A 25,917-nucleotide genomic window follows, 5' to 3' on the forward strand; every position below is an offset into this window, starting at 1 on the left:
ATATATATATATATAAAGAGAGGATTTATTAAACTAAAGCAATTTACAAATCCATGTATGGCTTTATGTAACAATTTTTTTTTTTTTTTTTGCTATATGAAAAGTCCTTGCATCTCTTGAGACAGCTATCTGAAAAGCATAAGTTCAAACTAAACTTCTTGCCCAACAAAGCAAGACCAAAGCAGTTCTGGACTTTTTTTTTTTTTCCTGAGTAAGAACATTCTGCCCTGGATGTTGTTGCAGCAACATACCACTTCAGTGAATATTGATATTTTTTGTTACGTTTTTAGGTTCTTCCTAACCTTCATGCTAATGACAGTAGATTTAGTGTGTGATAGCTTAGGGTTGTTTTTAATTGAAAACAAAACATGAAGTCTCTGGAGGGGGGAGGGAAACCCCACAGATTTGCAATTTGATAGGGGACAGTTTTAAGCTTTCCATACTATTTGGAAAGATACACACCAAACTCTTACTAATAAAACTAGTTTATTTCTGTGTGTGATAATTACACACATCTAAGCTATTTTAGATATGGAATCAAAACCAGTTTCTTTTAGTATCACTTCTTAACGCATCTGTTGACATCTTAAGGCATGTTACTTAAACATGATGATTGTAATTTTTGCAGGTTTCTGTAGCTGCATCAAGTGCTGGAAGAGGATCTCCAGCTGTAACTCTAGTGCAGTTGCCTTCTGGTCAAACTGCTCATGTCAAGGGTGTAATTCAAGCCACACAGCCCTCAGTCATTCAGTCACCACACATGCAAGCTGTTCAGGTTAGCTTTTTTTATTGTTACATTTCCATGAATATTTGGTGCCTCATAACTCTTCCCCCAAACTCCATCTTCAGTTTCTCTTCATTCCTACCAGTGCTGCAAGATTTACTCACATGGTGCAGGAAATGGGGAGGGAGGGGAAGGTGGCAAACCGCCAACCAGTAGCAGCTCTACAAGCATTGTGTAGTGATTCCTTAATGCTTCCTGTTTATCTTTTAAGAAATTGTGTCTTGGAACCCTGAACTTGCACAACAGCAAATTTGTGTAATAGCGTGGCCTTACTTTAGTGTATCTTGCAGTTTTTCTGTTTTGTTAAATTCTATGAACATCATGTTTCTAATGAGACTATGAACTCATAAATTTGCAATTATCTCATACCGTATTTTTGGAGAGCATCTGGATGTAATGGAAGTAAACATATTGTAGTCAAATGATTCCTTGTTCTTTTTAGCAGGCCCTGTTAGAGCATCTGGTATTGCTTTTTGTTGGTGTGGATATGTAAAGACCAAAAATAAGGGCAGCCTCAAAATGAACATTTATTTTGCAAATCTTCACATGTTTAAAGTTGCTGATGTTGGAAAACAGGGACCGGTGCAAAATGCTTAAGAGTTTTCAGAGCTTTTAAATAGTGAAAAATACAATAGAGAATGAACTTGCAGTGTTTTGAAAATGACTTGGCCTCCCATTGGTGTTTTTCTTGTAGCTAGGAATGCCTTTGCCCTAGTTTTCTTAAAATCTGATTGTGACATGTCAAAAAGCAATGAATTGCTTTTTGCAAATAGAATTGGTATCTCTGGTAGGAGAGGCTATATACCTGCTGTGTGTAAACTGTTTTACCTGCAGTCATTGAAACATGTTAAGGAAAAGACGTGTTGTCAGTCTTCTTGAGAAGCCACCTTTAATGTTTGAGACTTATTAGAAGCTTTCAGGTATAGTAAATTAAAAGACATATGTAAGTCTGATTTATCTTGGAGATTAGGGAAAAAGAATAAAACCTTGGCCAGATATGGAATATTTTCTTTGTAAGCAGAAGGTATAGATGATGGGACCTGGTAAGGTTTTGAAATTCTAGATCACTATTGATGCAGGTGCAGTAGATGTCAAGAGACTTGGGTTTCATCAAACCTGAAGTCAAATCAGAGTATTCAAAATAAATAACGTTTTTTTATGGAATTCTTTCTAACTGTAATTTACCAGAGTGAACTTTATCAGCTAAGTATATTACAGTCGTTCCCAGTTTCTGTCACTGCTTTTTTTTCAAGCCAGTATAGTCAGGACATACATGCAAAAATAGAGGACTTGCTCCAAAGCTCAGAAGCACGAATTTCTTTGGAATCTCTTGCCAGCTGCTGCTGTGTCATCTTAGGGGAGTGGAAGTCGATTATTTGTTGTATTGAGTGAACTCTGGCTGTCTTCCCTTTCCCAAAGGAGTACAGACAGGAGAGCTGTGTCCTGATTAATACTGACTAGTTCCAGGGTTTTGCTTTGGTTTCATTTGAGCATGCTAATGGCAAATAAGGTGACTCTACAAGAAAGGCTTGAACATGCTGTAGAAGACTCCATTACAGAGGTCGTTCAGCCCTTTTGTGATCCTCTTAAGTACTTTATCCTGCCACCTGGCATTTCCTCCAGATCATTTAGCTTTCACTTGATATCCTATCTCTGCCAGACAGTGGGGAACTTGGGAAATGATATCAGTTTACTTTAATACAAAAAAAAAAAAAAAAAAGAAAAGAAAAAAAAAAATGTGCCTAAGGTTCATGTTAAAGTTTGCATGACCTTTTCCTCAAACACCTGCAGCTTTAAAATAGAAGGGGTTCAAAATTTTTTCTTGTGATGCTGTTGCTTTTTGGATGAAAAAATGCTTATCTATATCATGTTCACTACTGTTTTGTTAACGTTGTTTTATTTGTAGGAAGATTTGAAGTTCAGATTGTTATTTGACTCTTCTACTTGCTCCCCACCCTGTAATGTATCTGGTATTGGCAGACTAGCATGAGCTCGAAGTTAAATTTGTTCAAACGCAGAGTGGTGTGGTAAAGTTGAAGTCTGAATGGCGTCCAGGAAAAAATGACAATGGTTTTCACTGGTTAGCATTGTGAACATGGTTGCTTGCTATTAGAACAAGCTGAAACATTAATTTTATTTCTTTGTCTTGATGAAAATTAGAACTTTTGAAATTTCTTGCAGAAAATTTCCTTTTCCACATGAAAATGTTTCAATTGTCTTGTGATTTCCACCTTCTTCCCAAAGTACGACTGTTCCTGACTTCTTCAGCTATCTTCACAAACTAGGGGTGGCTACTGGTAACCTTTAGTGGAATGGGAAGGTTTAAAGGCACTAAGGTCTTGTTTTCATAGTGTTTGTCCTGGGACAAATAGATTTTTAGTTTCTTTTTTCCCTCTTGCAGAATGAGAGTTCTCTTTTGAGGTAGGATGCCCAGGCTTTTGGCTGTGTAATACTGTCTTAGTTTTGAAGGTTTATGCCAGAGGCTTGAAACGTGATCCACAAGCAGATTGCTGTAGGGCACTGGAGAGAAATACCTTTCAGCAGATCTCTTTGCTGGTCAGCATTAATCCATTCTGCAGAAGGATGAATACAAACTTCCTGAAGGTCTTGTATCTCTGCCAGTCAGCTCTGAAATCTGGTTTGGAGCTATTACATCTGTAGACATGCAGAAGTACCTCTTGTTATTTCTACGTGGTCTTTTGGTTTTTTAGTTAGGCAGGCGTAGAGTTTTAATGATGTTTTACACAGAACTGGAATGTAATAAAATAAACAAGTGAAGAAACAATTTCATTCTGCAATAACCTGTACTACTTTAAAGGTGTAGTTTTATAGTTTTGAGTTGGGGTGACCCAGGCGCATAGATTTCCAGAACTTTCCAGCAGTCATCGTCTGTTGGGGTCATGCAGGTTTTGTTTCTGGAACCGAGCACTCGGGCCTGGCAGCCACATTAGTTCTAGAGCTGTTCCTTGTCTTCCCTGAGCTGTAGGGAAGCCTCCAGTGCCCAGGTCAAACACTTGAGCTTTCTAGTCACTTAACTCATGTTGATTCAGTGTTAGCTTAACATAGCGCTTGGTCTGAAACTGCGGTCTGGTCTGTCTTTATGTGAAAAGGTTGTTTTCTGCACTAACTTTACTGCACTGTTTCAGTTTGGAAATCTTACATGCCAATAGCTCTGAGTAGTTAAATTAATCCAGAAAATAGCATGTTTTTCTTGTTCAATAATCACTTTCAGTTCTGTGTAATAAGATAGTTGCTGGTAAAGAGTGTGGCATTTGCATTAAGGCTGCAGGCCTTAATGTCATCTTGGGTAATTTTAAGAGAAAAAGAGCCTGTGAAAATACTACTAATAAAGGTCTGAGAAAATAAGACATTGTGGACTTGTCAGAGATTTCCAAAACTCACACAGTATTGCTAAGCAATGTATTTGTATTTATGAATATGTGTTGGTAAGTGTAATAAATGTGTATATTTAAATAAACTTATTTTCTAAGTAGCTTTGGTGTGGTTGTGAAGAGGCTTTTGTATTGTATACTGTTATTTAAGGTGCATTAGTGCAGTATTCTGTATTTTGAATGTTTAATTTCATTTTAAAAGCTAATTAAATTGTATAACTTTTTTATATTTAAAGAAATCTTCTGTCTTCAGTACTTTTTCTAGGTGTCATTCACAGAAAAGTAACCTGGATTATTTTGATTTTTTTTTTTTTTTTTCCTTTTTCAAATGGAAGATGTCATCTAAGTGGCTATGTGTTGCTAACCTCATAATTTGTAATTTGCTTTGGAAAAGAAGTCCAAGATCACATGATTAGTGATAAATAAGTGCACAAACTTCCTGTATGCAAATATGGAAGGAATTTTTAAAAATAATCTTCTACTCTGTTGCTATCTTTTTTTTTAATGAAGTTATGAATTTCAGAAACTTTGCTATTACAGGTAGCATCGATTGCAGATGAATCTGCTGAATCAGAAGGGATAATTGATTGTCAAAAACGTAGGGAAATACTTTCAAGAAGGCCTTCATACCGGTAAGGACTTTTTATTTTGGTTTTGCTGGTTTTTAAAGGCAGCTGATATATTACAGAAAAACTGTCTGATAAAAGCCAGTGACTTAGTTTTCTCATGGATATGGAATTTCAAATATATAAAATTATTTACATTCTCTTTTAGAAAAATTTTGAATGAACTCTCATCAGATGCTCCTGCAGTACCGAAGATTGAAGAAGAAGATAAGTCAGAAGATGAAGGAGCGCCTTCTGGAATTTCTGCAATGGCCATGCCAACCAGCCTGTATCATACTAACACAGGGCAATACAGTATGTTTGCAAAGATACTGTGTGATGTTGCAGAACATATATAGGAACAACTTTGTTTCTAAGAGTTCCATAATGAAGTAGAGATGTTGGATTTTGGTGAAGAAGAATGAGAGCTTCTGTACTTCTAAACAATTTCAATTTTTATATTTAATTTTTCCTAACATAGGCATTATAGACTTTCAGTCTGTTTCTTGTCATGTTTGTTGGTTGCTAGATTTAGTCTTTCTAGAACTCCTGTGAATTAAAAAAGTGGAGGTGAAGCTCAGGTGAAATGAAAGATGTTTGCACTTTTATGTGAATGTTCAGTGTTATAAATCATTGCAGTTGCAAATTACTGTGATTTGCTGTGTATTAGTGCTATTCATTACAAGAAATGACAATTAGTTTGACTTTCTTAAAGTGTAAGGTTGGAGTATGAAATTATTTCTCTGAATTTTCTTTCTTAAAAGAACTATGTCTCTTCTTCTCCAATTGTAAAGTATGGATACTTTAACTGCAGAATTAACCTAAATCGTGGTATCCAACATTTGATACTTCATCCAAATGCAAGTTAAAAGTTAGATTCACAGTTCTGTTCTATGGATTTGGTTGGTGGTTTTTTTATTCCTGCCTTTATGTTGAAAATGTTGCATAACTTGTTCCCCATAGCTTCTTGGGCTTAATCATGTATCATCTAAGGGATAACTTTCTAATAACTTTTTTTTCAATTATGTATTGGATAAAGCTTCATTCCTACAGTTATTTTTTTTTCATGTCTTTTCATGTGTAGACACACTGAAATGCAGGTATTTTTCCTTCAATATAATGACAGGAAAATTGCAAAAGAAATGTGGCGTTTTTTTCCTGAAACAACAGAACAGAGGAAGTCTATTAAAACATTGTAATGGCATATAAGAGAGGATAGAATGGCTCTCTACTTGTATTCTGGTCACCCTTAGAATTCTTCAGTTATTTTTAATTTATGCAACTAAAGTAATTATCAACTCTGAGAAAGCAGAATCTGCCTATAATATTATCTACCCCTTCAGCATAGAAAGTAATTATGCTTGGGCTCCTAACCTGCTTTTCTTAACCTGTCTGTAAGGTACAGACATAAATAAATGTCTGCTTTATGATGTCCAGCATCTGAAGTGCTCTTTTCTGTGGACTTGTGGTCATGTTAAATTACAGTTATCCAGTACAGAATCTGGCAGGTATTCTTGACCAAATGAAATTATTTTCTTCAGCTTTTGAATTATATTTTTGGGTTGGCTTATGTTTAGTTTAAAAAAAAAAATATATGCAGTTTCAAGGCTTAAAAAGAAGTGCTGTAGTGTCTGTACTATGTTCTAGTGAGCCTTCAAACCTTTAGGATTTCTAAGAAATTAGGAGTTTAGGTTTCTTAATCATAGATTCCTCTAGGAAACCAGAGTTGTACTTTTACTAGCAATGACTTGCAGGAGATGATTCTTAATTGAGGATGTTTTAATCTGAACATAGCTATAAATCATAGTGACAGGCAAGTGTATAAAAGAAGAATGAAACTCAGTTTTTCCTTTCTTATTCAATCAAACATTTACTTCTGAAAAATCAAGCAACAGAAAGCATCACCAACAATGTGCTTGAATTAACAGAGTCCACAAAAATTAATTAAATCTCATTTAACTTAATTTAAACTTGGCTTTTGCATGAGCCAAGCATAGAAGATTTCTGTTTTATGCTGCTTTTTCTCTGAATAAGTTATAGTCATAACATAAAACATGTGCTGTATATTTAAGTTAACTTAACTTGTTAAATAGGTTCTCGGCCATAATGAGGCATTGCTTCAGGATGCAATGTCAGCCTTCATGGACTCTCCTGATTCTGGCTCAAAAACTTTATTTTGAGAGCTTTGTCTTCCTGGAAATGGTTTTTCTTACCCAATTTTTTAGTTCATTAATTTGAATTCCCCCCCCCCCCCCCCCCCCCCCCCAGTTCAACTTTGTAAGCTAAAATATCACACAGCTTTTGCTTCAGTGAAGTCTGTGTGTTCTCTCTAATTCTGTTTAGGAAAAATTGGTATGAAGTGGTAGCAATGATGGTCATCTCCTTGTAGTAGAGGGAGTCTTAATTTGAAATTTACCAAAGAGAGCTTGACTGTTGACTTCTAGTCCTTAGACATATAAGGCACAGATCTGCAGCATTTCTGAGCAGCCGTCCTGTTGGCTGCCTGTGATCCTCAGGAACTGCTGTTAGCTAAAACCGGGAACACTGTGTGGGAATGCAGCATATCCTGTATTGATTTCAGTCTGGATATGATGCAGAAGGTAACTATGTGTATCTATTTTATCTTCACGTCTCCTGTCAATAGGTCTTGACTTCTGCTTATCATTATTGTATCTGAGTACTCCTGTCTTCTTGGCCAGCATTGGTTGCATGGGTTCCCTTGTGCAGGCATCCAGCAGTTTATGCATTAAGGTTGTACAGTGTCCATGACAATGAAGAACTGGTCCTGCAGTGTCACTACAGCCATCTGTACTGTGCCCTGGTTTAAAACAGATATTATACATTACTACATTTACTGGTTCCTTATTTTCTCTACTGTTCTCTCTATTCCTGCATAGGAAAGGCAGTTTAGTTGAAAAGATAATTTCGACTGTATGTTGGTGTCTAGACATCTGGGATGACTATTTTTGGAAGAACTTGATAAGTAAACTTTTCTGTAAAACAAATATATATATATTTTTTTTTCTATTGGCAGCAGCGATGGCTGTTCTTTGCTTACTTTTTAGCAGCCAAAACAGTACGTTGCCATGGTTTCCAAATATCTTTTTCCTCAGAGGTTCTTGGCTTTGGCTTATGGAAGCAGACAGACTGACAGGCATGACCAGCTAGATAAAATCTCTTTCCCAGTTACCTCCATCAACACATGTGTTATCTTTCTGTAAGGGGAATGGATAGTTTTGCATAAGGCAGTGTCTTGCGTATGAGCCTTGTAGCCCAATCTGACTACAAACCTGCTCTGTTGGCTGTAGTTCTGTCATGTTGGTTATTGAATACTGAAAAAAAAATTGATTCGCCTCACCTGTGGTGGTGGTCTAACCATGCAAGAGTTGTTTGTTCAGTTGGAGTGTGTGAATCAACTGCCCTCCACCCCCCCCTCCCTTTACCTACTTGTGCATATCATGATGTTCTGTCTGAAACAATACAGGGGAAATGAAAATTCCTAGTTCTTTTGCCATCTGTTTGGGTTGCTTGCTGTCTTAGGACAGGTTTTTAACAATTGGAGAATTAAGAAATCTTTTGGGAAAGACAAACTGTAGTTGCTCTTCCCAGTTTTGGAAGGGAGGGAAAGATCTGATTTTTCTGGATTAGAGCTGTTGGTCATACTCAGAGAATGGTATTAGTATCATCTTCAGTCCTAGCTAGAAGAGAAGATGCCACTTACATCCATTCACCTGCATGCTGTACGACTCAAGGGACTGCTCAGGAAAGTCCTGTACTCTTCATAGAAGGCCCAGTTTTCAGTAGAGCTCCTGTGCAGTGTGCACAGAGTCTGTGCAGTGGTTGAGATCAGGACAGTGAATGGGGTAGGGGCAGCGTGTTGTTCTGGTAATATGTCAGGAATCAATCCTGTAAGGGAGATGGTTACTGGAGTTAATTCACTCTTGTTTATAAAGTACTGGATTGTGATCTGAATGAATAATTGCGGGACAGCTGTGACATAATTGTTTACCCAGGCTCACTGTGGAGCCAAGAACTTTGTATGATTCTGTGCTGATGTTTTACTGCTCAGGAACCCAAACTGACTGCTTTTTATGTGGTATGGTACTGTGATGGTGTAGACATACCATTTTTGGTGCTAACTGTGTGGGAGGCAGAATTCAGCTGTGTATAACTTGTCTGGGAGGTAGAGGTGACAAATCTTGCTGGGAAGCTTGCATGCTCCTGGGAGCCTGCTCTTGTCCTGGATCTCATGAATAATAGAGGAGACGATCATTTTTCTAGCTTCTCTCTCTTCTACCCTGCCCCCAAATGGGGTACTTTCTGCTTTGGAGGCCAGACTGAAACATCACCTTGCTCTTTTTTCTTTTTTTTTTTTTTTTTTTTCTTCCCCTCCCTTAATGCCTTACGGAGCCTGTGTGCAGCACCCAGCTAGTTCCTACCTTATATATTCCCCATTCCGAGGGCAGGACTGGAGGTCCATGCTGAACCCTGTTCTAGTATTGCAAATAGGGCTCTATGCTTCATTCAGCATGAGAGGAATTCCCCATTTTCCCCAAAAAGAAGCTAATTTAGCTGCTGGGATTTGGCAATTTTGGTAGCTACTACACTCTGAAAAAATTAGCTGATCTTCTAGTAGATAGTTACTGTTGTCTAATTTTACTAATAACAGTCTACTAATCAGCTGTTAATATCTCAGTGCTCTTTGAAGTGTTATTATCTGATGTTGTACTTTCAAGATAACCTACTATTGTCAAGACAGAACATTGGAAATCAACTGTCTCCAAAATTCACATGGGCATCCAACAAGTCATGTATTCAGATAAGCAGAGCTGAACCTTGAAGAACGTCATCAAAGATTGTGAATCTGGCAGTGAAATCAGAGGAGTTGGCAATCCTGAATCTGTACTTATATACGACTTTTGTGCCATCTCAGACCACTTCAAATACAATGACAATGACTGTAACTTAAATATCTTTGGGGGGAGAAAGAAGTTTGTTACTTCTTGGGAATTGGGTTCTCATCTAAAAGTTCCAGGAGTATTGTAATTAGCATAAGAGACATGGATTTGATGGGTGGACCACTCGGTGTATAAGGAATTGGCTAGATGGTCACACTCAAAGAGTTGCGGTCAACGGCTCAGTATCTGGTTAGAGACCAGTGACGAGTGGTGTCCCTCAGGGGTCTGTATTGGGACCAGTATTTTTTAACATCTTTGTCAGCAACATGGACAGTGCACCCTCAGAAAGTTTGCCGATGACACCAAGCTGTGTGGTGCAGTCAACATGCTGGAGGGAAGGGATGCCATCCAGAGGGATCTTGACAGGTTTGAGAGGTGGGCCTGTGCAAACCTCATGAAGTTCAACAAGGCCGGGTGCAAGGTCCTGCACATGGGTTGGGGCAATTCCAAGCACAAATACAGGTTGGGTGATGAGTGGATAGAAAGCAGCCCTGCAGAGAAGGACTTAGGGGTGTTGGTTGACGAGAAGCTCAACATCACCCAGCAATGTATGCTTGCAGCCCAGAAAGCCAACCGTATCCTGGGCCACATCAAAAGAAGCATGACCAGCAGGTCGACGGAGGTGATTCTGTCCCTCTACTCTGCTCTTGTGAGACCCCACCTGGAGTACTGTGTTCAGCTATGGGGCCCCCAACATAAGAAAGACACGGACCTGTTGGATTGAGTGCAGAGGAGGGCCACGAAGATGATGAGGGCTGGCTGGAACACCTACCCTATGAGGATAGGCTGAGAGAGTTGGGCTTGTTTAGCCTAGAGAAGAGAAGTCTCTAGGCAGACCTTACAGTGGCCTTCCAATGCTTAAAGGGGGCTTACAGGAAAGATGTGGAGGGACTCTTTATCAGGGACTGTAACGATAGGATGAGAGATAATGGTTTTAAACTGAAAGGGGGTAGATTTAGATTAGATGTAAGGAAGAAGTTCTTCATTGTGAGAGTGGTGAGGCACTGGACCAGGTTGCCCAGAAAGGTTGTGGATGCCCCATTCCTGGAAGTGTTCAAGGCCAGGTTGGATGGGGCTTTGAGCAACCTGGCCTAGTGGAAGGTGTCCCTGCCCATGGCAGGGAGGTTGGAACTAGATGATCTTTAAGGTCCCTTCCAACCCAAACCATTCCATAATATTTCTGCTCTTAGCAAAGACAATGCTAATTTCAAAAGGAATATGCAATTAATAACCTCTCTAGGGAATTTGATTTTTGTCTAAAAATTAAATTATGGTGAGGAATGCTATGATTTTTTTAATGGGGAAAGTATATTTGCATTTTTCATATTGCTGATTACATGGAGGGGGAGGGGGGAAACTTTGTTCTGTTTCTCTTTTTATGTAAGTATTGAACTCTTTACAGCTTTGTAGAACTTGGAAAAACATTGCTGGGCTCGACTTTCTCTCACACTAAGGAAAGGATTGTGAGTGTCAGAAGACTTGGTCTTCCTTTGTCAGATGTCCTGGGTTTTGTTTTGCGGGAGTTCATAAACATAGCTTTTTTTCTTTCTTCTTTTTTTTTTTAATAACTTTTTTACATTAGTGTTTAAAACAACAATGATTCTGTATGGCTAGGAGCTACTATTTTTCCTTTTATCTTGTATGAAAACTCTTTTAGAAGAGTTAATATTTCTGGAAACAGAGATAAAATGAAGCAGGAACACTGCTTTTTATCTGTTATACACATGGCATTTACTACACAACAGGCTTTATATTTGTGGAAATCAGTATTAACATTATGTAAGTTTTATTGTACAATTGATCTTTAAGCAAGGAGAGGACCATGAGTCCTATCAGACAATGTTTATTTTGAAAAGGGAGACATGCTTTTTTTAACATATGTTATATCTCTTTCTATTGCCTAACTTTTCTTTTTCTTTTTATGTTTAGTTACTATAACTCAAGGTGGTACAATCCAGATTTCTAATCCAGCCTCTGATGGTGTCCATGGACTACAGACATTAGCAATGACAAATTCAGGAACTCCTCAGCCAGGTGCTACCATTGTGCAATATGCAGGACAATCACCTGATGGCACACAACAGTTTTTTGTTCCCGGAAGCCAAGTTGTTGTTCAAGGTATATTTTTATTAGTCTACGGCATCTTAGTTTTTTCATATAAAATGAATTTTTTAAAGGCTTTTTATATTGTGTTGACATTATTGTACTATTAAATAAAATATTTATGCACAAGATGAAAGGCAGTCTTAGGAGGAGACTCAGTTTCTCTGCTCAGTAAAGCAGCTACTTCCTTTGATTAAAAAAGTTATGAGGAAGAAATAACAGTATAAAATCACTTTCTGCTTTGAATTCTTTTGTCTAGACTTTGAGAGATATGTTTAATTGCAGTAAAGGTGCTGTTACAGATTGACATGAGATGCTGAGGGTGCATCTCTTTTAATATATTAAAAGTAATTTGTGTTTTTTCAGCAGTTAATCAATCTTAATAAAACAAGTTCTGAAGTTCTTTGGATATGTTTAGGGCAGAATTTCCTTGCAACTTATGACTCTTGTAGTTATTAGAAAGGAGATCCTTTACTGAAGCTAGTTTTCTCACGGAAGAACACTTTGTAGGTCCTATAAAATGCACACATAGGAATTGAACTGTGAATGGTGAACTCTTGAACCTTACTGTAGTTCATGCAGGATTTTTTTTATCCTTGCACCGTTCCCAGCCTTTTGGAAATGCTGAGGGAGATTGAGAACCAAAGGTATCCTGGATTCTTATCAATACCAGGCAAAGTAGGGTTGGGATTTTGGTTATGCTGAGGAAAACCTTTGAAAAATGGGGAAGAGATTTCTGTATGGAGAGACTAAATTAATGGCTGCCATGGAGGATATAGGGAATTTATTGTCCCCATTTTTTTTTTTTTTTTAATCTGTACAGAGAAGTAGCGGGGGAGGGCTGTATGAATGCTCTATTAGGCCAAAACAGCTATCTGAAATAAACCATGAGAAGAGCTAGGAAGACTTTAAATATGTATTCATGGAGTGGATGAGAGTCATTGACTAAATGTAGACACAGATATGAGAGGTAGTTGGTGAAGTCCAGGTTGAGGTGCTTTTTTTGCCCTAATATGGATGTTTGAAATAAGTTCTCCCTTTAAGTGGCTGTTTCTCTCCCTTTGCTGTAAAGGCAGCCCAGGATGTAAATAAAGCTAATAGCCTGTAGATATCTGAACTTGTTGAAACAATGCTAAATAATCATACCAAATTTGAATTCTTCCATTGCCTCTGGTTAATTCTTTGCATACATTGTCCTCCCAAGACTTTTCAGAAGCATTTCAAGGAAGCTCTAAGACTATAATATGAAAAACCCATAGGCAAAATGTTAGTTTTCATCATGCAGAGAGTACTGTTACAACTTCCTTAAATATTACGAATACATTCTTAGCAAACCCTTAACACCCAAATTTGGCTGTCCCCAAACAAATTTCCCACCCTGGTAGTGCATGTTTTCTGATAATGAGTCTAATATGTTTTCTATACACATGCGTACACATCCCTTAATTAGAGGACTTCTCTGTCTCTCTAGGTTGACTGTAGTATTTTGTATGTATTGCTTTGATTCTTCAGAGCTTTGGGGTGGAGGGGGTGGGGGCAGAGACAGTAGCTTCTCAGTTGTTTCTTAAAACCTCCCCAGTCTGTGAAGCAGCACAGAATTTAGGGATTGTGTCTGGCAGCATTTCAGTCCTTGTGAATTTCATTTGACTGGCTTTCCTTTACAGACTCTTCATTATAGGGTTGTCCTCTGATGAGGCTGTCCTCTAATCTCCCTATTCAGTCTCAGTGATGGGCTTGACTACTTGATGGTATAGCCCATTAAGTGTCTTGCCTGTGATGAAAACTTTCAAAATGGATTCAGAAACAGTTACTGAATACCTCCTATACCCTATTTCTGGAAGCTTCTAGATACTTTTAACTAAATTGATTTGTTCTCTGTCCATGCTCAGAGAAGTTGACTTCTTGGAATTCTCTGTTCCTTTGGCCCAAATAAAGTCCATTGCTTTAGTGATGCTCATAGCTGTTGACACAAGAAAAATGCTACATAACATATACAGGGAAAAATACAAAGGGAATAGTGAGTGAGCATAAACTCAGAGATGATGAGAAGATAAAAGGTTTCAACTTATTATACGTGCTATTGATACTGGAAGATCTTAAAAAAAAAAATCTTTAATAAAAAGAGTATATAAAAAGAATATGAGAGTACCTGAGGATGTTTATGGTAATACGGATCTCTGATAACAATTGCATATCGTCAACAAACCTGAGTTATTCAGGACGAAGCAAGACAATGCAATTAGTTGGATATACAAGTCTCTAATATGTCCTTACTATACGTCATCTTGCCTATGCTAGAAGGTCTGTAGGAATATAGTGTATAAACATTTGTCATTTACATACAGTTTGTAGCTGACTATTCAGCTAATACTGTTATAGCACAGATTATAATAGGAAACCAACATTCTGCTTGGTAATCTTTCCACTTTTCTATATTTTTATAATGATTTTGGGTAGACAGCATATGTATTTTATTTGTAATAATCATAGAAGTAAAAGAAAGAAAAAAAGAAATACAACAAATATCAGTCCTAGGGCAGAAAATTCTGTTTCGGAATCTTTCAGATGGCATATGTATTTATATTTTTTTTCTAAAGTATTTGTTGATGAATTTCATGTAAGAATGGGTGGCATCACATAAACACTGTGCTTGGTATTTTTTGATAACATGTGATGGGGAAAAAGGATTAGTATAAAAGGCGTTGATCCAACTGAGTGATATTTCATTTGCTACAAGTTTAGATTCATAGGCCAAATAAGAGGCAGTTCTGCTGTCCTGACAGTTTCCTAATACAGGTTAAGGGGTTTTTTTGCTAGCTGAAGCAAAAGGAACTGTTTAAATTTCAGTGAAAATGAGTGTAGAGAAGTTGTATCAAAAATCATTCTGTTAGGATCTATGTGTGTTTTCATAATATGGTCAGTGATATTTGAGATCTGTGGCTTGAATTTCTTGTGTGCTTCAGTTCTGACCTTTTGTTCATATGATCCTGAAGTGGCCCTGTAATCACAGGGCGCTCCTTTTTTGCGTTGATGCTTCCATTATTGTTGTCCTTGGCATAGTTTCACAGTTGACGAATTACCAGTCTGAATTTGTTTATTACAAAGGCCTTAGAAGTTTGCTATGCCCTACATACAGACCACTGCCTGGACTGTTGGTCTGAAACTAATTTCATTTAAATTGATGTAAATAAGGAGTGACTGTGTTAGAGCTGAGATTTTTTAGTTAGTTTTAAAAAATAACAAAGCCAACCAGTTCTCTTGGACTTATTTTGAAAAAGGAGGGAATGGGGGAGAGGTAGCCCTTACCCAGAGTTACTGTTTTGTCTGTTACACCATCTGGAGTCACTAGCTTTAAGTTGACTTACTTTGTTGGAGCTTTCTTCAATCTTTTCTGAAGCTTTTAACTGAAATTGAGTGGGTTGTGGGTTCCCCACCCAAAGCAGGGAGCTTTAGCCTTTCATTTACCTATTTGTTATAGCTTACTAAGCTTTCCTGTCTTGCATGTCTGCCTGACAGAGTTCTCTGCCTCTTAGTGGAACTGCTCCAATCAAAACAATTGCATGTCTTTTAAAAATTTCCCTATTTTCTATCCAATCATGACTTTATCGTTCAGATTCATTCATGTATTCTAGAGCCACGTTTTAATTTCTGTCAGTCAGTGCTGTGAATTTTCAAGTCTTGCTTTACAGCCAGCTTTGTGGTGAGTGTTTTCTGTAGCTTTATGAATAATTTAGGGAAAAAGAACAAAGCTAGGCTAATAGAAATATGGAGGGGAAAAAAAAAAAGGTTTACTGGAAAAGGAGTTCTTTGGGTTGCAGTTTCAGTGAGCTGTTCCAGTGACAGAGCATATTAACGACAGTGGTAAGCAAGTGAGGTCACTGTGATGTCAGTGCTCTTGCCTGTAATCCTGCACATGCTTGCTAGTTTGGAACAGTTCATGCTGAGCTCTGGTAGAGGAACAGGAGAATCGTGTGTGCAGAAGCTGATCATGGCTGTAACAGGAGATGAAACAGGTAAAAAATTTTGTTAGTCTTTTTACATGATATTTTTGGATGTCTAAGCAGTGTTTAGTTGGTATTTGTGACATTTTCTTTTGAACCTGTTGCTGTAACTCTTTCATCTTTCAAAACTGGTACAAATACCTTCTGGTTATATCTAGTCAGTGTAGGATTTCAGGGCAATTTTAACAGTTTCATGTGGGGGAAGAAAAATCACTGTTAGTGCATGAGTTCTTGCATAGATTGATTCAGTTAACTAGTCTTTACTATTTGTTGCAGGATTTTGCTGAAAAATCCACCACTCTTGTTTTAAATTCTTCTTTATTGTGGATATAGTAATTTATGCTACTATGTTTATAATTCTTTATTTTGTAACAATGACACTGCTTTTTTGTTTAGCAATAAACGCTTCAGATTATATGGCTAAAATAGGCTTAAGCATAGCTGTAAGAGAAAGGTGTGCATTGTTTCAGTAGTGCAAATAAACCCTATGCTTTCATTATTAAAGAAAATACTGAACGCGAACAAATTTGAGAGCAATAATTTTAAGTATTGTTAATGCCTGCTTGTTTTCTCCTCCACTGTTAAAATGGTCTGTTCCTCAGCTAATTGAGTTCAAAAGGCTGACGTCATTAGATTTCCTGGAATCGTGTTGCAGTAGGGAACTGGAAAAGTTAAACTCCAAACAAGATACACATTGACGTCAGCTCCAAGTCATGCTGCGATTTAGTCAGTTCCTTTCTGCTTCGTCAATTGCCTCCGGCAGATCTGTAATGTTAACCAGTTCGCAGCCAGTACCTACGTGCTGCTGCTCATTGCTGGTACATATTGTTTCATTAATCCAAAGATAAGTATCTTCTCCAAGTCGACGTTTTGGGGTTTTTTATGCTCAAAGGGATAATGATTCATGCCTTGTTTAGCCAGTTTAGTGGTGAAGTTAAAAATCCTTTGATAATCTAGCCCCATCATTATGACTCACAGAAGGGGAGAACAGACATACTGATACATAGCATGCACCAGGCTTTTTTTCCTCCTGGATAGTCGCGGAAAGAACTCAAGTGCGGGGATGCTCTCTAGTGTTCAGCAAGTTACTTTTTCCAAGAGCCTGCTTATACAAGGTGGTTGACGTTTTGCTTTATTTTTTTTCAATTTCTCAAAGCTTAATTTACAAGGTTAGTTGTGCTCTTCTGAATGTGGTTTGGTGGTGTTTTTTTTTCTGGTTGTGTGTTTGTTTGTTTGTCTTCCTGTTAATAATTTCCTTTTTGCAAGTCTCAACTCAAAGCTTCAGGTTTTCAGTGACTTTTTACTCCCTTGCAATTTTAAGGAGGAAAAAAAAAAAAAAAAGATGACCTGGGGCAATGTGTTAGGGAAATACACCATGTCCAGGTTTGTTGCTTTGTTAACAGTCTCAGTCCTATGTATGTTATGCTCAGTCTGGTATGTTAGGACTGACTTTAAACCTCCATGGAGTTTCATTAGAAACAGCCACAGAGGTTTGTCAGTCTGGATCAAGGTGTGTGGGATTTTTGTCTCAGATGCTGAAATGGAAAGTACTCTTCTCTGTAATATGTAGATACATTACTAGACTTAAACTATGAGTTTTTTCAAGGGTATTTTATCCCCCCTGCTTAAAGCCTGTTTCATCTTTCCCAATATCTTTTTCAGGGGAAACAGTATTTTATTGTAACTTTTTGAGATATTATACAAAAAAATTTGCAGACTTTGAAATAATTGATTTGCAATAATGTATCATAAAGAACCTAATGGATCATAAAGCACAACTAAAAGATACTTTGTCAATGCTATGCCTTTTTTTTTTTTTTTTTTTTTTTTTTTTAAACTGAGGCATCTGTGTTTATAAGGTCTATACCACCAAAATGGTTGTTTATTGCTGTTGCCACCCTGGTAGGTTTGTAAGCGAGCCAACTGTTAGGCAGGGACAGACACTACTGGAACCTGGTCAAACTATTCATGCAACATGTTACTTACAGTGGTTTTTGCTGATCCCAGCTGAGATAGGGACTTGCTTTTGTTAAGCCATGTTGCAGGTACATTGTCACACTGAGTCCTCTTAACAGCAGCAGCAGTAAGTCCTGTTAGCTAACATCTGGGTGTAAATCAAAGACAAAAAAGTAGTTGGTCTTGCCAGGCTGAGGTGACCTGGGTTATGGGTCTTTCCCCATGACTTGATCTACAAAATGGTTCACTTGGATTTCTAACTAACTGTACCTAATGCAAACTAAGATAACATCTCTTTTTTACCTAGTGATGAGATAGAAAAAGTTAGTTCTTACCATAGAGTCCATAAAATTTATGTAATATGGCCAGCATAAAGGTGAGCCTGAAAAGTTTCTAAAATTCCATTTTTATAAATAGTGAGCTGAAGTATCATCCCATTGACATAACTGGGACTGCTAAGAGGTGTGGAGAACTTAAAGCGTTACGTAATTCTCTTGTAGATGTACAAGACAATCAAGCCCTGTGTACATGGTGGCTGCCTGTTAGTGCTCACAGGGCTGTTCTGGGCTGATTCCTCTCTCCCTCCCCCATCCCCAGGGGATTATCCAGCCCAGGTCAGTTCACTGGTCCAGTTCATCTTGTAATTCCACAAACACTTTTACCCGCAGGACCGAGAGAGGGGGGAGGTGCAAAGTGTTTAAGCTGATAATGATTTCAGGACATGGCTGTGGAATTGTAGTCTAAACACAGCTCGATCCTGTTTTTTGTATTTAATTAGGGAAGCACCTGCATTAATTTAAGAATAATAGTAATTTTTTTATTAAGTTTAGGTTTGGGGTTTGGTTTTTTCCCCTTGTAGTTGACTGATGTCTCTTTACTGCTTTACCTACCAGCCTCCCTGAAGTGTTTTTGTCTACGTTTTATTTTTCCAAGTTGTCCTGGTTTTGGCTAGGATAGAGTTAATTTTCTTTCTGGTAGCTGGTATAGTGCTGTTTTAGATTTAGGATGAGAATAATGTTGATAACACGCTGATGTTTTTAGTTGTTGCTGAGCAGTGCTTACACAGTGTCAAGGCCTTTTCTGCTTCTCAGACCACCCTACCAGTGAGGAGGCTGGGGGTGCACAAGAAGCTGGGAGGGGACACAGCTGGGACAGCTGACCCCCACTGACCAAAGGGATATCCTAGACCATATGATGTCATGCTCAGCATATAAACTAGGGGGAAAGCTGGCAGGGGGCTGCTGCTCGGGAACTGGCTGGGCATCGGTATGTTGGTGGTGAGAAATTGTTTTTCATTTGTATCACTTGGTGTTCTTGGGTTTTATTTCTCTCTCTTTTTGTTATTTTCCTTTTCATTACAATTTATTATTATTATTTTATTTAAATTATTAAACTGTTCTTATCTCAACCTACAAGTTTTCTTAATTTTATCCTTCTGCTTCTTTCCCCCATCCCACTGGGGTGGTGGAGTGAGCTAGCAGCTGTGTGGTGCTTAGTTGCCAACTGGGGTTAAACCACAACAAAAGTAAAGTTTTTCCATTATTTGAATATTGCTTTGAAGAATTAAAGTATAAATTAAGTATAACATAACAGCTTCCGAAATGTCATCTTTTATATTCAATTGCTTTAATGACAAAATTTAAAGTTTTGTTCTGTGATAATATAAAATATTTATGGAAAGGGATAGGTAAATACTTTCTTATAATTTGAAGAGGGATACATTTTTTTGATTTGGGGGGGGGGGTGTTTTGGTTTGGTTTTTTTCCCCTATGTCAGACAAGACACAAGTACTTAGGACTTTAAAGTTGGGGTACATCTTGTAGGAACAAAGTTCCTCAGAAATACAGAAATGAGGTGAGGCTGTCAGAAAGGTATCAGTTCCCAGTAACATGTCAGATTTCAGATCTGTGTTTAGCTTGGGGAGGGCTCAAAACTGGTAGGCTCAGGAGCTGAATCTGAACTTTTGCACTCCGGTTTACTGTGTAGCTGCACCGCTTCCTGTGCAACTGCCACTACGTCCTCTTGCCCTGCTAATGCTGCAGCATCCTATTTGTGGTCCTCTTGCTCAAGGAACATACTCCTATTCACCATGAGCACTTAGCTGTTCCTCTTCATTTTGACAACAGCAGCTCTCACTGGTTTTCCAAGGGTTGCCAAACTGCTGCTCTAAAGGGAGGAGAGGCAGTAAGGCTGGTACTGTTGCTATTGCAGGGAAGGAGAAAGTTGACTTCTGAAGCAAGTTGATTCCTGAAGCCTCTGTTAGAGGACAGGGGTGGCATAAACCTCAGTGGCTGCAACAGCAGGACCATCTTTTCATGGGACTATGCAAACAGGAAATGTGTGGATGCTCTGACAGTGTTTCTCAAACAGCTCTCCCTATGTTGTGGAAGCTTTCACAGGCTTCAGTCTGGCTGGCTGATGGGGCCACATGCTAGAACAATTTAGATAACTTATTTTACAGTGTGGAAATAAATGCTAGTAAGATAACAAATATAGCTGTGACATTACAGGCCTTTGAAATATTTTATGTAGCAGGGATCCTGGATAACTCATCAGCAGAAATCTGTTATTTCCAGAGAGACTTTTGCATAGCTTTTTGTTTGTTTGTTTGTTTGGGGGTTTTTTTTGTTTTGTTTTGGTTTGGGGTTTTTTTTTGTCATAAAGTTTAAAATACGATTCTTTTATACAGCTGCCACTGGAGACATGCCAGCTTACCAGATTCGAACTCCCACTACTACCTTACCTCAGGGAGTAGTAATGGCAGCTTCACCAGGGACTTTGCATAGCCCTCAGCAGCTGGCAGAAGAGGCAACACGCAAGAGAGAGCTGAGACTTCTGAAAAATAGGTAAGACTATATAACAATTAATAGTCAGTATTACAAAAAAACCCCAAAACATTCTAATGAAGTTTTCTTCTTAAGGTCATGAGCACTGCCTGTGATTGACGAAGGGAAGGCAAAAAATTCTTTGTCAGTCATCCCATGTCCTTATGTCCTTGAGTAGTGGCTGTTAACTCTGGAAAGTTGGAGTTGACCTTACCACTATGGATTTTTAGTTCTAAAATATTATGGTAATTCAGAAATCAGTATTAGTGTTGTCCCTTTCTGATAATTTTTGTGATGATCTGGAGGTATACTTACTGTTGAATTTTTATCCCCCCTCCCCTGACAGTAAAATGACCAGGATGGGTTTGTTCATTTTGAAACATCCCAACAAAGAATTGTTTGGAAAAATATCTGAGGATCTCATTAGCAGCTGTCCATTAATGATGCTGTGAAGAAGGCTTATTCTAGGATGGAATGATAATTACAGACTTTACTAAATACGTGGCTACTGGGATAAGTTATTGTGCAGTGCCCCTGTCATTTTGTGAGGCATATTGTGTGAGATGGCTGTATGTTTTTAATTAGTTGGCATGGACTTGACTGTATGCTGTAAATGCTAGTGTTTCTTAGTTCTGCATTATCTTGCTATTCTTAGGGGACTCTTTCTTTTTTTTAAATGCGTAGCCACTGCTATCAATGGCAGTTAGATTAATGGAAGAAATAGTCTGCTATGCAGATGTCTAATATATTGAATAGCCACTTGCCTTATGATTGAATTCATGGTATTGCTTTGCTCTCATGCCTGTCCTTTATTTTAAATTACTCACGAGGATCGCTGCATTGTTGTGCCTCCTTTTGTTTCCTCTCTCTTCAGTTTTAAAACTAGCATCTATGCTATCTCTCATACAACTTGTGGGAAAGTTACACTCTCACAATTGGACAATTTATCATGTTCCAAGATGTTAAAGAAATGGACTCCCAGTACTTCTAAAGCTTCTTCTGGAATTGAATGCTTGTTCAGTCACATGCTTCTGAAAATACTACCCAAAGCGTTTAGCTTCAATATAACAGAATTCTGAGCAGAGCTACAAGAATGGCTCCAGACTGCCATTTGCCAGCAACAAAACCCCCAGATACACATGGCTGAAATGTGCCCAGGTGGACAGTTCTAAAATGCTAATAAATTGTATTTGTTTGGACTTAAATTTTACTGTAGATTGTTACATTTAGGTAAAAAAATACAGCAGGTTGTAAGCTTGAAATCTAGCTTTTTATCTGAAGAGAGAAGTGTTATGTTTGTATTTTCTGAAAGTAAATTCTTTGGGTTTGGTTTTAAGATTTTGATTGCAGAAGATAACACTCCTGATAAACACACAAAATGGAATGTGACTGGAAGAAGAAATGCTGCTTTCAGTGTTAATGTTCAGTACAATTCAAGTCATTATCACTTACTCACTGTTTTTCTCAGTTCCTCTGTGTATTAATTCCATCTTTGTATTTGTTGATGCTGAATTTGTTTCAAGTTCTAGTTGAATTGTATTTTCACCATATTATTGCTTATGGCTGTTATCTGCTGTTCTGTTTGTGCAATGCAACAGTTGTTGTTGGTTGTTGTTGTTATTGTGGAACCGCAGGGATTGCAGGTAATTTAATTTATCCAGTCTTTGCCATATTGTGGCTGTTCCTGTAGTCATTTGCCTTGTATTGGTTCCAGGGAAGCTGCCAGAGAATGTCGCAGAAAGAAGAAAGAATATGTCAAATGTCTTGAAAATCGTGTGGCTGTGCTTGAAAACCAAAACAAGACTCTCATTGAGGAACTCAAGGCCCTCAAAGATCTTTATTGTCATAAAGCAGAATAACTGTCTTTCATTTGGACCTCGTTTATTATGAACTTTAATCAAGGCATGAGAGGAAGCAATTCTACAGATTGCCATATGAACTTGAGAAAGAGACACTTGAGGCCCTTGTGGAACCCAGTTTTGCTTAGTGTTTTCAGACTGATTTGGGAGATATTCCAAAATTTGGAATTCTGTCATAGTCTCCATACTCTGCTGAGCTTTCTAATGGCATGCAAATGGCTTTTTTGTTTGCACTTTTTACTTCTGCTTTTTGCAGGGAAGCTGCTAAAGAATGTCGACGTCGGAAGAAAGAATACATAAAATGTCTGGAGAGTCGTGTTGCAGTGCTAGAAGTTCAGAACAAGAAACTTATAGAGGAGCTTGAAACCCTAAAAGACATTTGCTCTTCCAAAGCAGATTAGTAAAAATATTTATTATACTGTGAACTGACTAAAATATGTCCAGTTGCTTTATAAGGCAATACATAGCCGACATGAATTATGGCTTTCTCTTTGTGTCATTTATATTATTTTCCAACTCCTAACATTCCTGAAATGCTTTCCTGCTTTTTGTCAATTCATAGCTCCCATTTCAGGTTTTTCATGCTCCTCTCCTCCATCTCCCAAGGAGCCAAATGTTAAAAATATGTAACAAAGTAAAAAAGCGCATAATTTCTAAGAGCTGTTTCTTTGCCATATATTTACATACTACTTTTTACATGTTACTGAGTGTCCTGCACATACAAAATATTTTACAGTTGTTTTAGATGAATCATAAAGATAATGCATCCAGTAATACAAGAAAATCAAACAACCCAAGGTATCTCAGGAAAGAGTTTATAAAAGAATGTTATGATTACATGTATGTACTAGCATACTAGTCTACAGATGATTTTATGGCATATTTTTATATTAGTTGCTTTGTGGAAAAAAGTATTGTATTGCTGTCACTGAGTGCCATGGTTAAAGATAGTTTTTAATAGAACCATGTTGTTTAACCTGTGTAGTGTCTGATTTCCTTTAAACACCTGGTTATTTGAGATGCTGTAAAACCCATGAGTATCTGGAAGAGGACAAAGGAAAAAAAGCCTACCTAAACTTGTGACGTGATGCTAAGTATATTGTAAATACCTGAAAGAAGCTGTCTGTTATATGGCTGCTATTCACTTAAAATTTTGTAGTCTATAGAATATTTGACTTATTAGAGGTCTATATATAACAATTCAGTTTTGCATCCTGAGTACTTCATGTTCTAGATTCTGGACAGTTGTAGGCAGTTGCCTAAGGCGCAGGCTGATGGTGTAGTTCTTTTCACACTTTTTTGCAAAGTACTGAGAGGAAGTAAAGGTGACTTAAAGAAGGAAGCTTTCCAATAAACAGTAACTAACTGCTGATTCACAGGGTTCTGGAATAGCCTATAGGTGAGAGCTGAAGATTTTTAAAATAAACCCATGCTTAAACCAGATTACAGTTCTGGTAAATGCAGTATGTGCCAACTTTCCATTGTGCTTTGAAAGAAAAATAGTGCTTATGCAAAATTGCTTCTGGGTATTTCTTTAATTCAGGAATGATCTAATTGTTTGTTGGCCAGTAGAGTCTATGAGCAGAGTACTTGGGAGCTTTGCTGTAACCAGCAGCACCATTGCCTTACTGATGTGGTAGGAAGAAAGGCTTAGTTCCTACTTAATTGGCTTTACTGGAGGGAGTGTGTGTGTGTGGAGGCGGCGAGGGATGGAATCATACCATTACTAAAGTCACTGAGACTTCTTCACTTAATTTAAACTGAATTCACATTTAACCCAGTCTTTATTCTAACATTGTTGGGGTGTGGGATGTGTGTGTATCTTCTTTTCAAAAAATCTGGTTTTCTTTTAGCTTTCCCAAATTACTTGAAATACACAGGATAACTTTCTCAAATCTTTTGAAAATCCCGCTAGGTACCTAAGTGAGGCCATTTGTAAGAAGAGGTATTATCTGTCACTTCCTACAGCCACATCAGTTGATTTAAAAAGGAAAGGGGCTGCCTTTTCGTTCTACAGGCTCTGCTGCAGGTCTGAAACAAAAGTAAAGTAAACTTTGAAGTATCTGTTTCACTGGAAATACATCTTAAGAGCTAAAGTCAGCAGAATTCAAAGGTTCTGTTAAAGTTGGACAGGATATGTACAGTCTGCAGGTCTATGTTGCAGCCTCTAGACTGCAACAAAAGTGTCCAGCGAATTGTTTGTTGTGGCTCTGTCACTAGAATATGTTTTCCGTTACAGGTAGGCATTGCTCCTGACTCTCAAGGGATTTGGAAACTTAAGTGGAAAGAAACTTGGGTGCATGGTGGATGTCCCTCCAGTAAAAACTTCTCTTTCTTCCCGATAGTATCTGGTACTAACTGTAGTTAGAAATTTGATAGGAGGAATCCTTGTCTGTTCCACATCTGTGTAGTCTACAGTCATTTCTTTGCTAATACTTTTTAAACATTTGATTAATGTTTATTTTTTATTTAAATAATTACTTGGGGGGGGGGGGAAGTTTGTTAGTAATGGGAGCTAAACCCAAGTACTCTTGGCATGTGTTTGGTCATTCTGGAAGACTCCATTTGATCTGTTTATCTGAATCAGAGAAAAGTGTCCTGCTTCAGAAAAGTCAGCTGCACAAAACCTGGCTCATTTAGACTAAGACTAGGGGAAAAAAAGTTTATGACATATTATTCTTCCATTGTCAGTAGTTCAGTTTGGTATAGGATTGATTTTGACAGTATTAGCAACACACGTTGCTGTATTTTACAGTGAGAATGAGTTCGTTGGTGAATAAGAACATTTAAGATTTATGGTCGGTAAATTAGAACCAAGATGCATCTTGTGGTGAAGGAAGTAACTTATTTGAAAATGAGCAAAGGCAGGTCTGCACAAATGCCAAGAATCTGTTGTCGAATTACTACTGCAAAAATTCCAACTTAAAACAATAAATCCAGTTCTGAATTGGTTTGAGATATGTACATTGAAAACTTTGTGAGAAACTTGCTTGAGATTAAACAAAGATTTGAAGGAAAAGTCAGTGTACCACGGGGGTTTGTCAGAGAAATAATACCAAAATACTGTTGTGAGATGGGACTGCTGGAGCCTGCATCTCTGTTCAAGCAGTATATAAAAGGATTAAAGTGGTAGATAGGATATATGCTAGGATATACAAATTAGTTTAGATTATAAAGGAAAATAAATCATATTAAGTCTTCCTTAAGTTTATTTTTTCTCTTTAAAGTGTCAATACAGCCCTCAAGTTTTAGATTAGTTCTGGGGCTCATTTTATTCTACGTCAGTGTTATGGTTCTGAATGTATGTCAGCACTAGAATCCAGAGTAGATGCACACGTGCTATGAATGAGAAGAGAATTTTTCTTTCGACTTGCTGTCCATCAAGCTTGCATTTGTTTGTAAGTCCTGTGCTTGCTAGTGCTCCTCTCCAAGGG

The 25,917-nt window shown here is 37.8% G+C and overlaps 1 protein-coding gene across 15 annotated transcripts in view; it reads left to right on the plus strand.

Moving 5' to 3' along the window:
- The window catches only part of CREM (cAMP responsive element modulator), a 36,468-nt gene extending 13,009 nt beyond the window's left edge, over positions 1 to 23,459 (plus strand). For 3 of the 15 annotated variants that reach the window (XM_052806074.1, XM_052806051.1, XM_052806041.1), the window contains 6 exons: positions 629 to 775; positions 4,717 to 4,808; positions 4,951 to 5,096; positions 11,669 to 11,857; positions 20,489 to 20,645; positions 21,499 to 21,748. In XM_052806074.1, the coding sequence (XP_052662034.1) occupies positions 629 to 775; positions 4,717 to 4,808; positions 4,951 to 5,096; positions 11,669 to 11,857; positions 20,489 to 20,645; positions 21,499 to 21,703 (936 nt within the window). In that variant the 3' untranslated portion in view covers positions 21,704 to 21,748. Of the gene's footprint in view, positions 1 to 628; positions 776 to 4,716; positions 4,809 to 4,950; positions 5,097 to 11,668; positions 11,858 to 15,347; positions 15,856 to 17,855; positions 17,889 to 20,488; positions 20,646 to 21,498; positions 21,749 to 22,338 lie in introns of those variants that run through there. The other 12 variants (XM_052806114.1, XM_052806096.1, XM_052806088.1 and 9 more) reach the window with 8 other exon arrangements.
- The last annotated feature ends 2,458 nt before the right edge of the window (positions 23,460 to 25,917 follow it).

Source organism: Harpia harpyja, chromosome 1 (assembly GCF_026419915.1).
Source record: "Harpia harpyja isolate bHarHar1 chromosome 1, bHarHar1 primary haplotype, whole genome shotgun sequence".
Lineage (NCBI taxonomy): Eukaryota > Metazoa > Chordata > Aves > Accipitriformes > Accipitridae > Harpia > Harpia harpyja.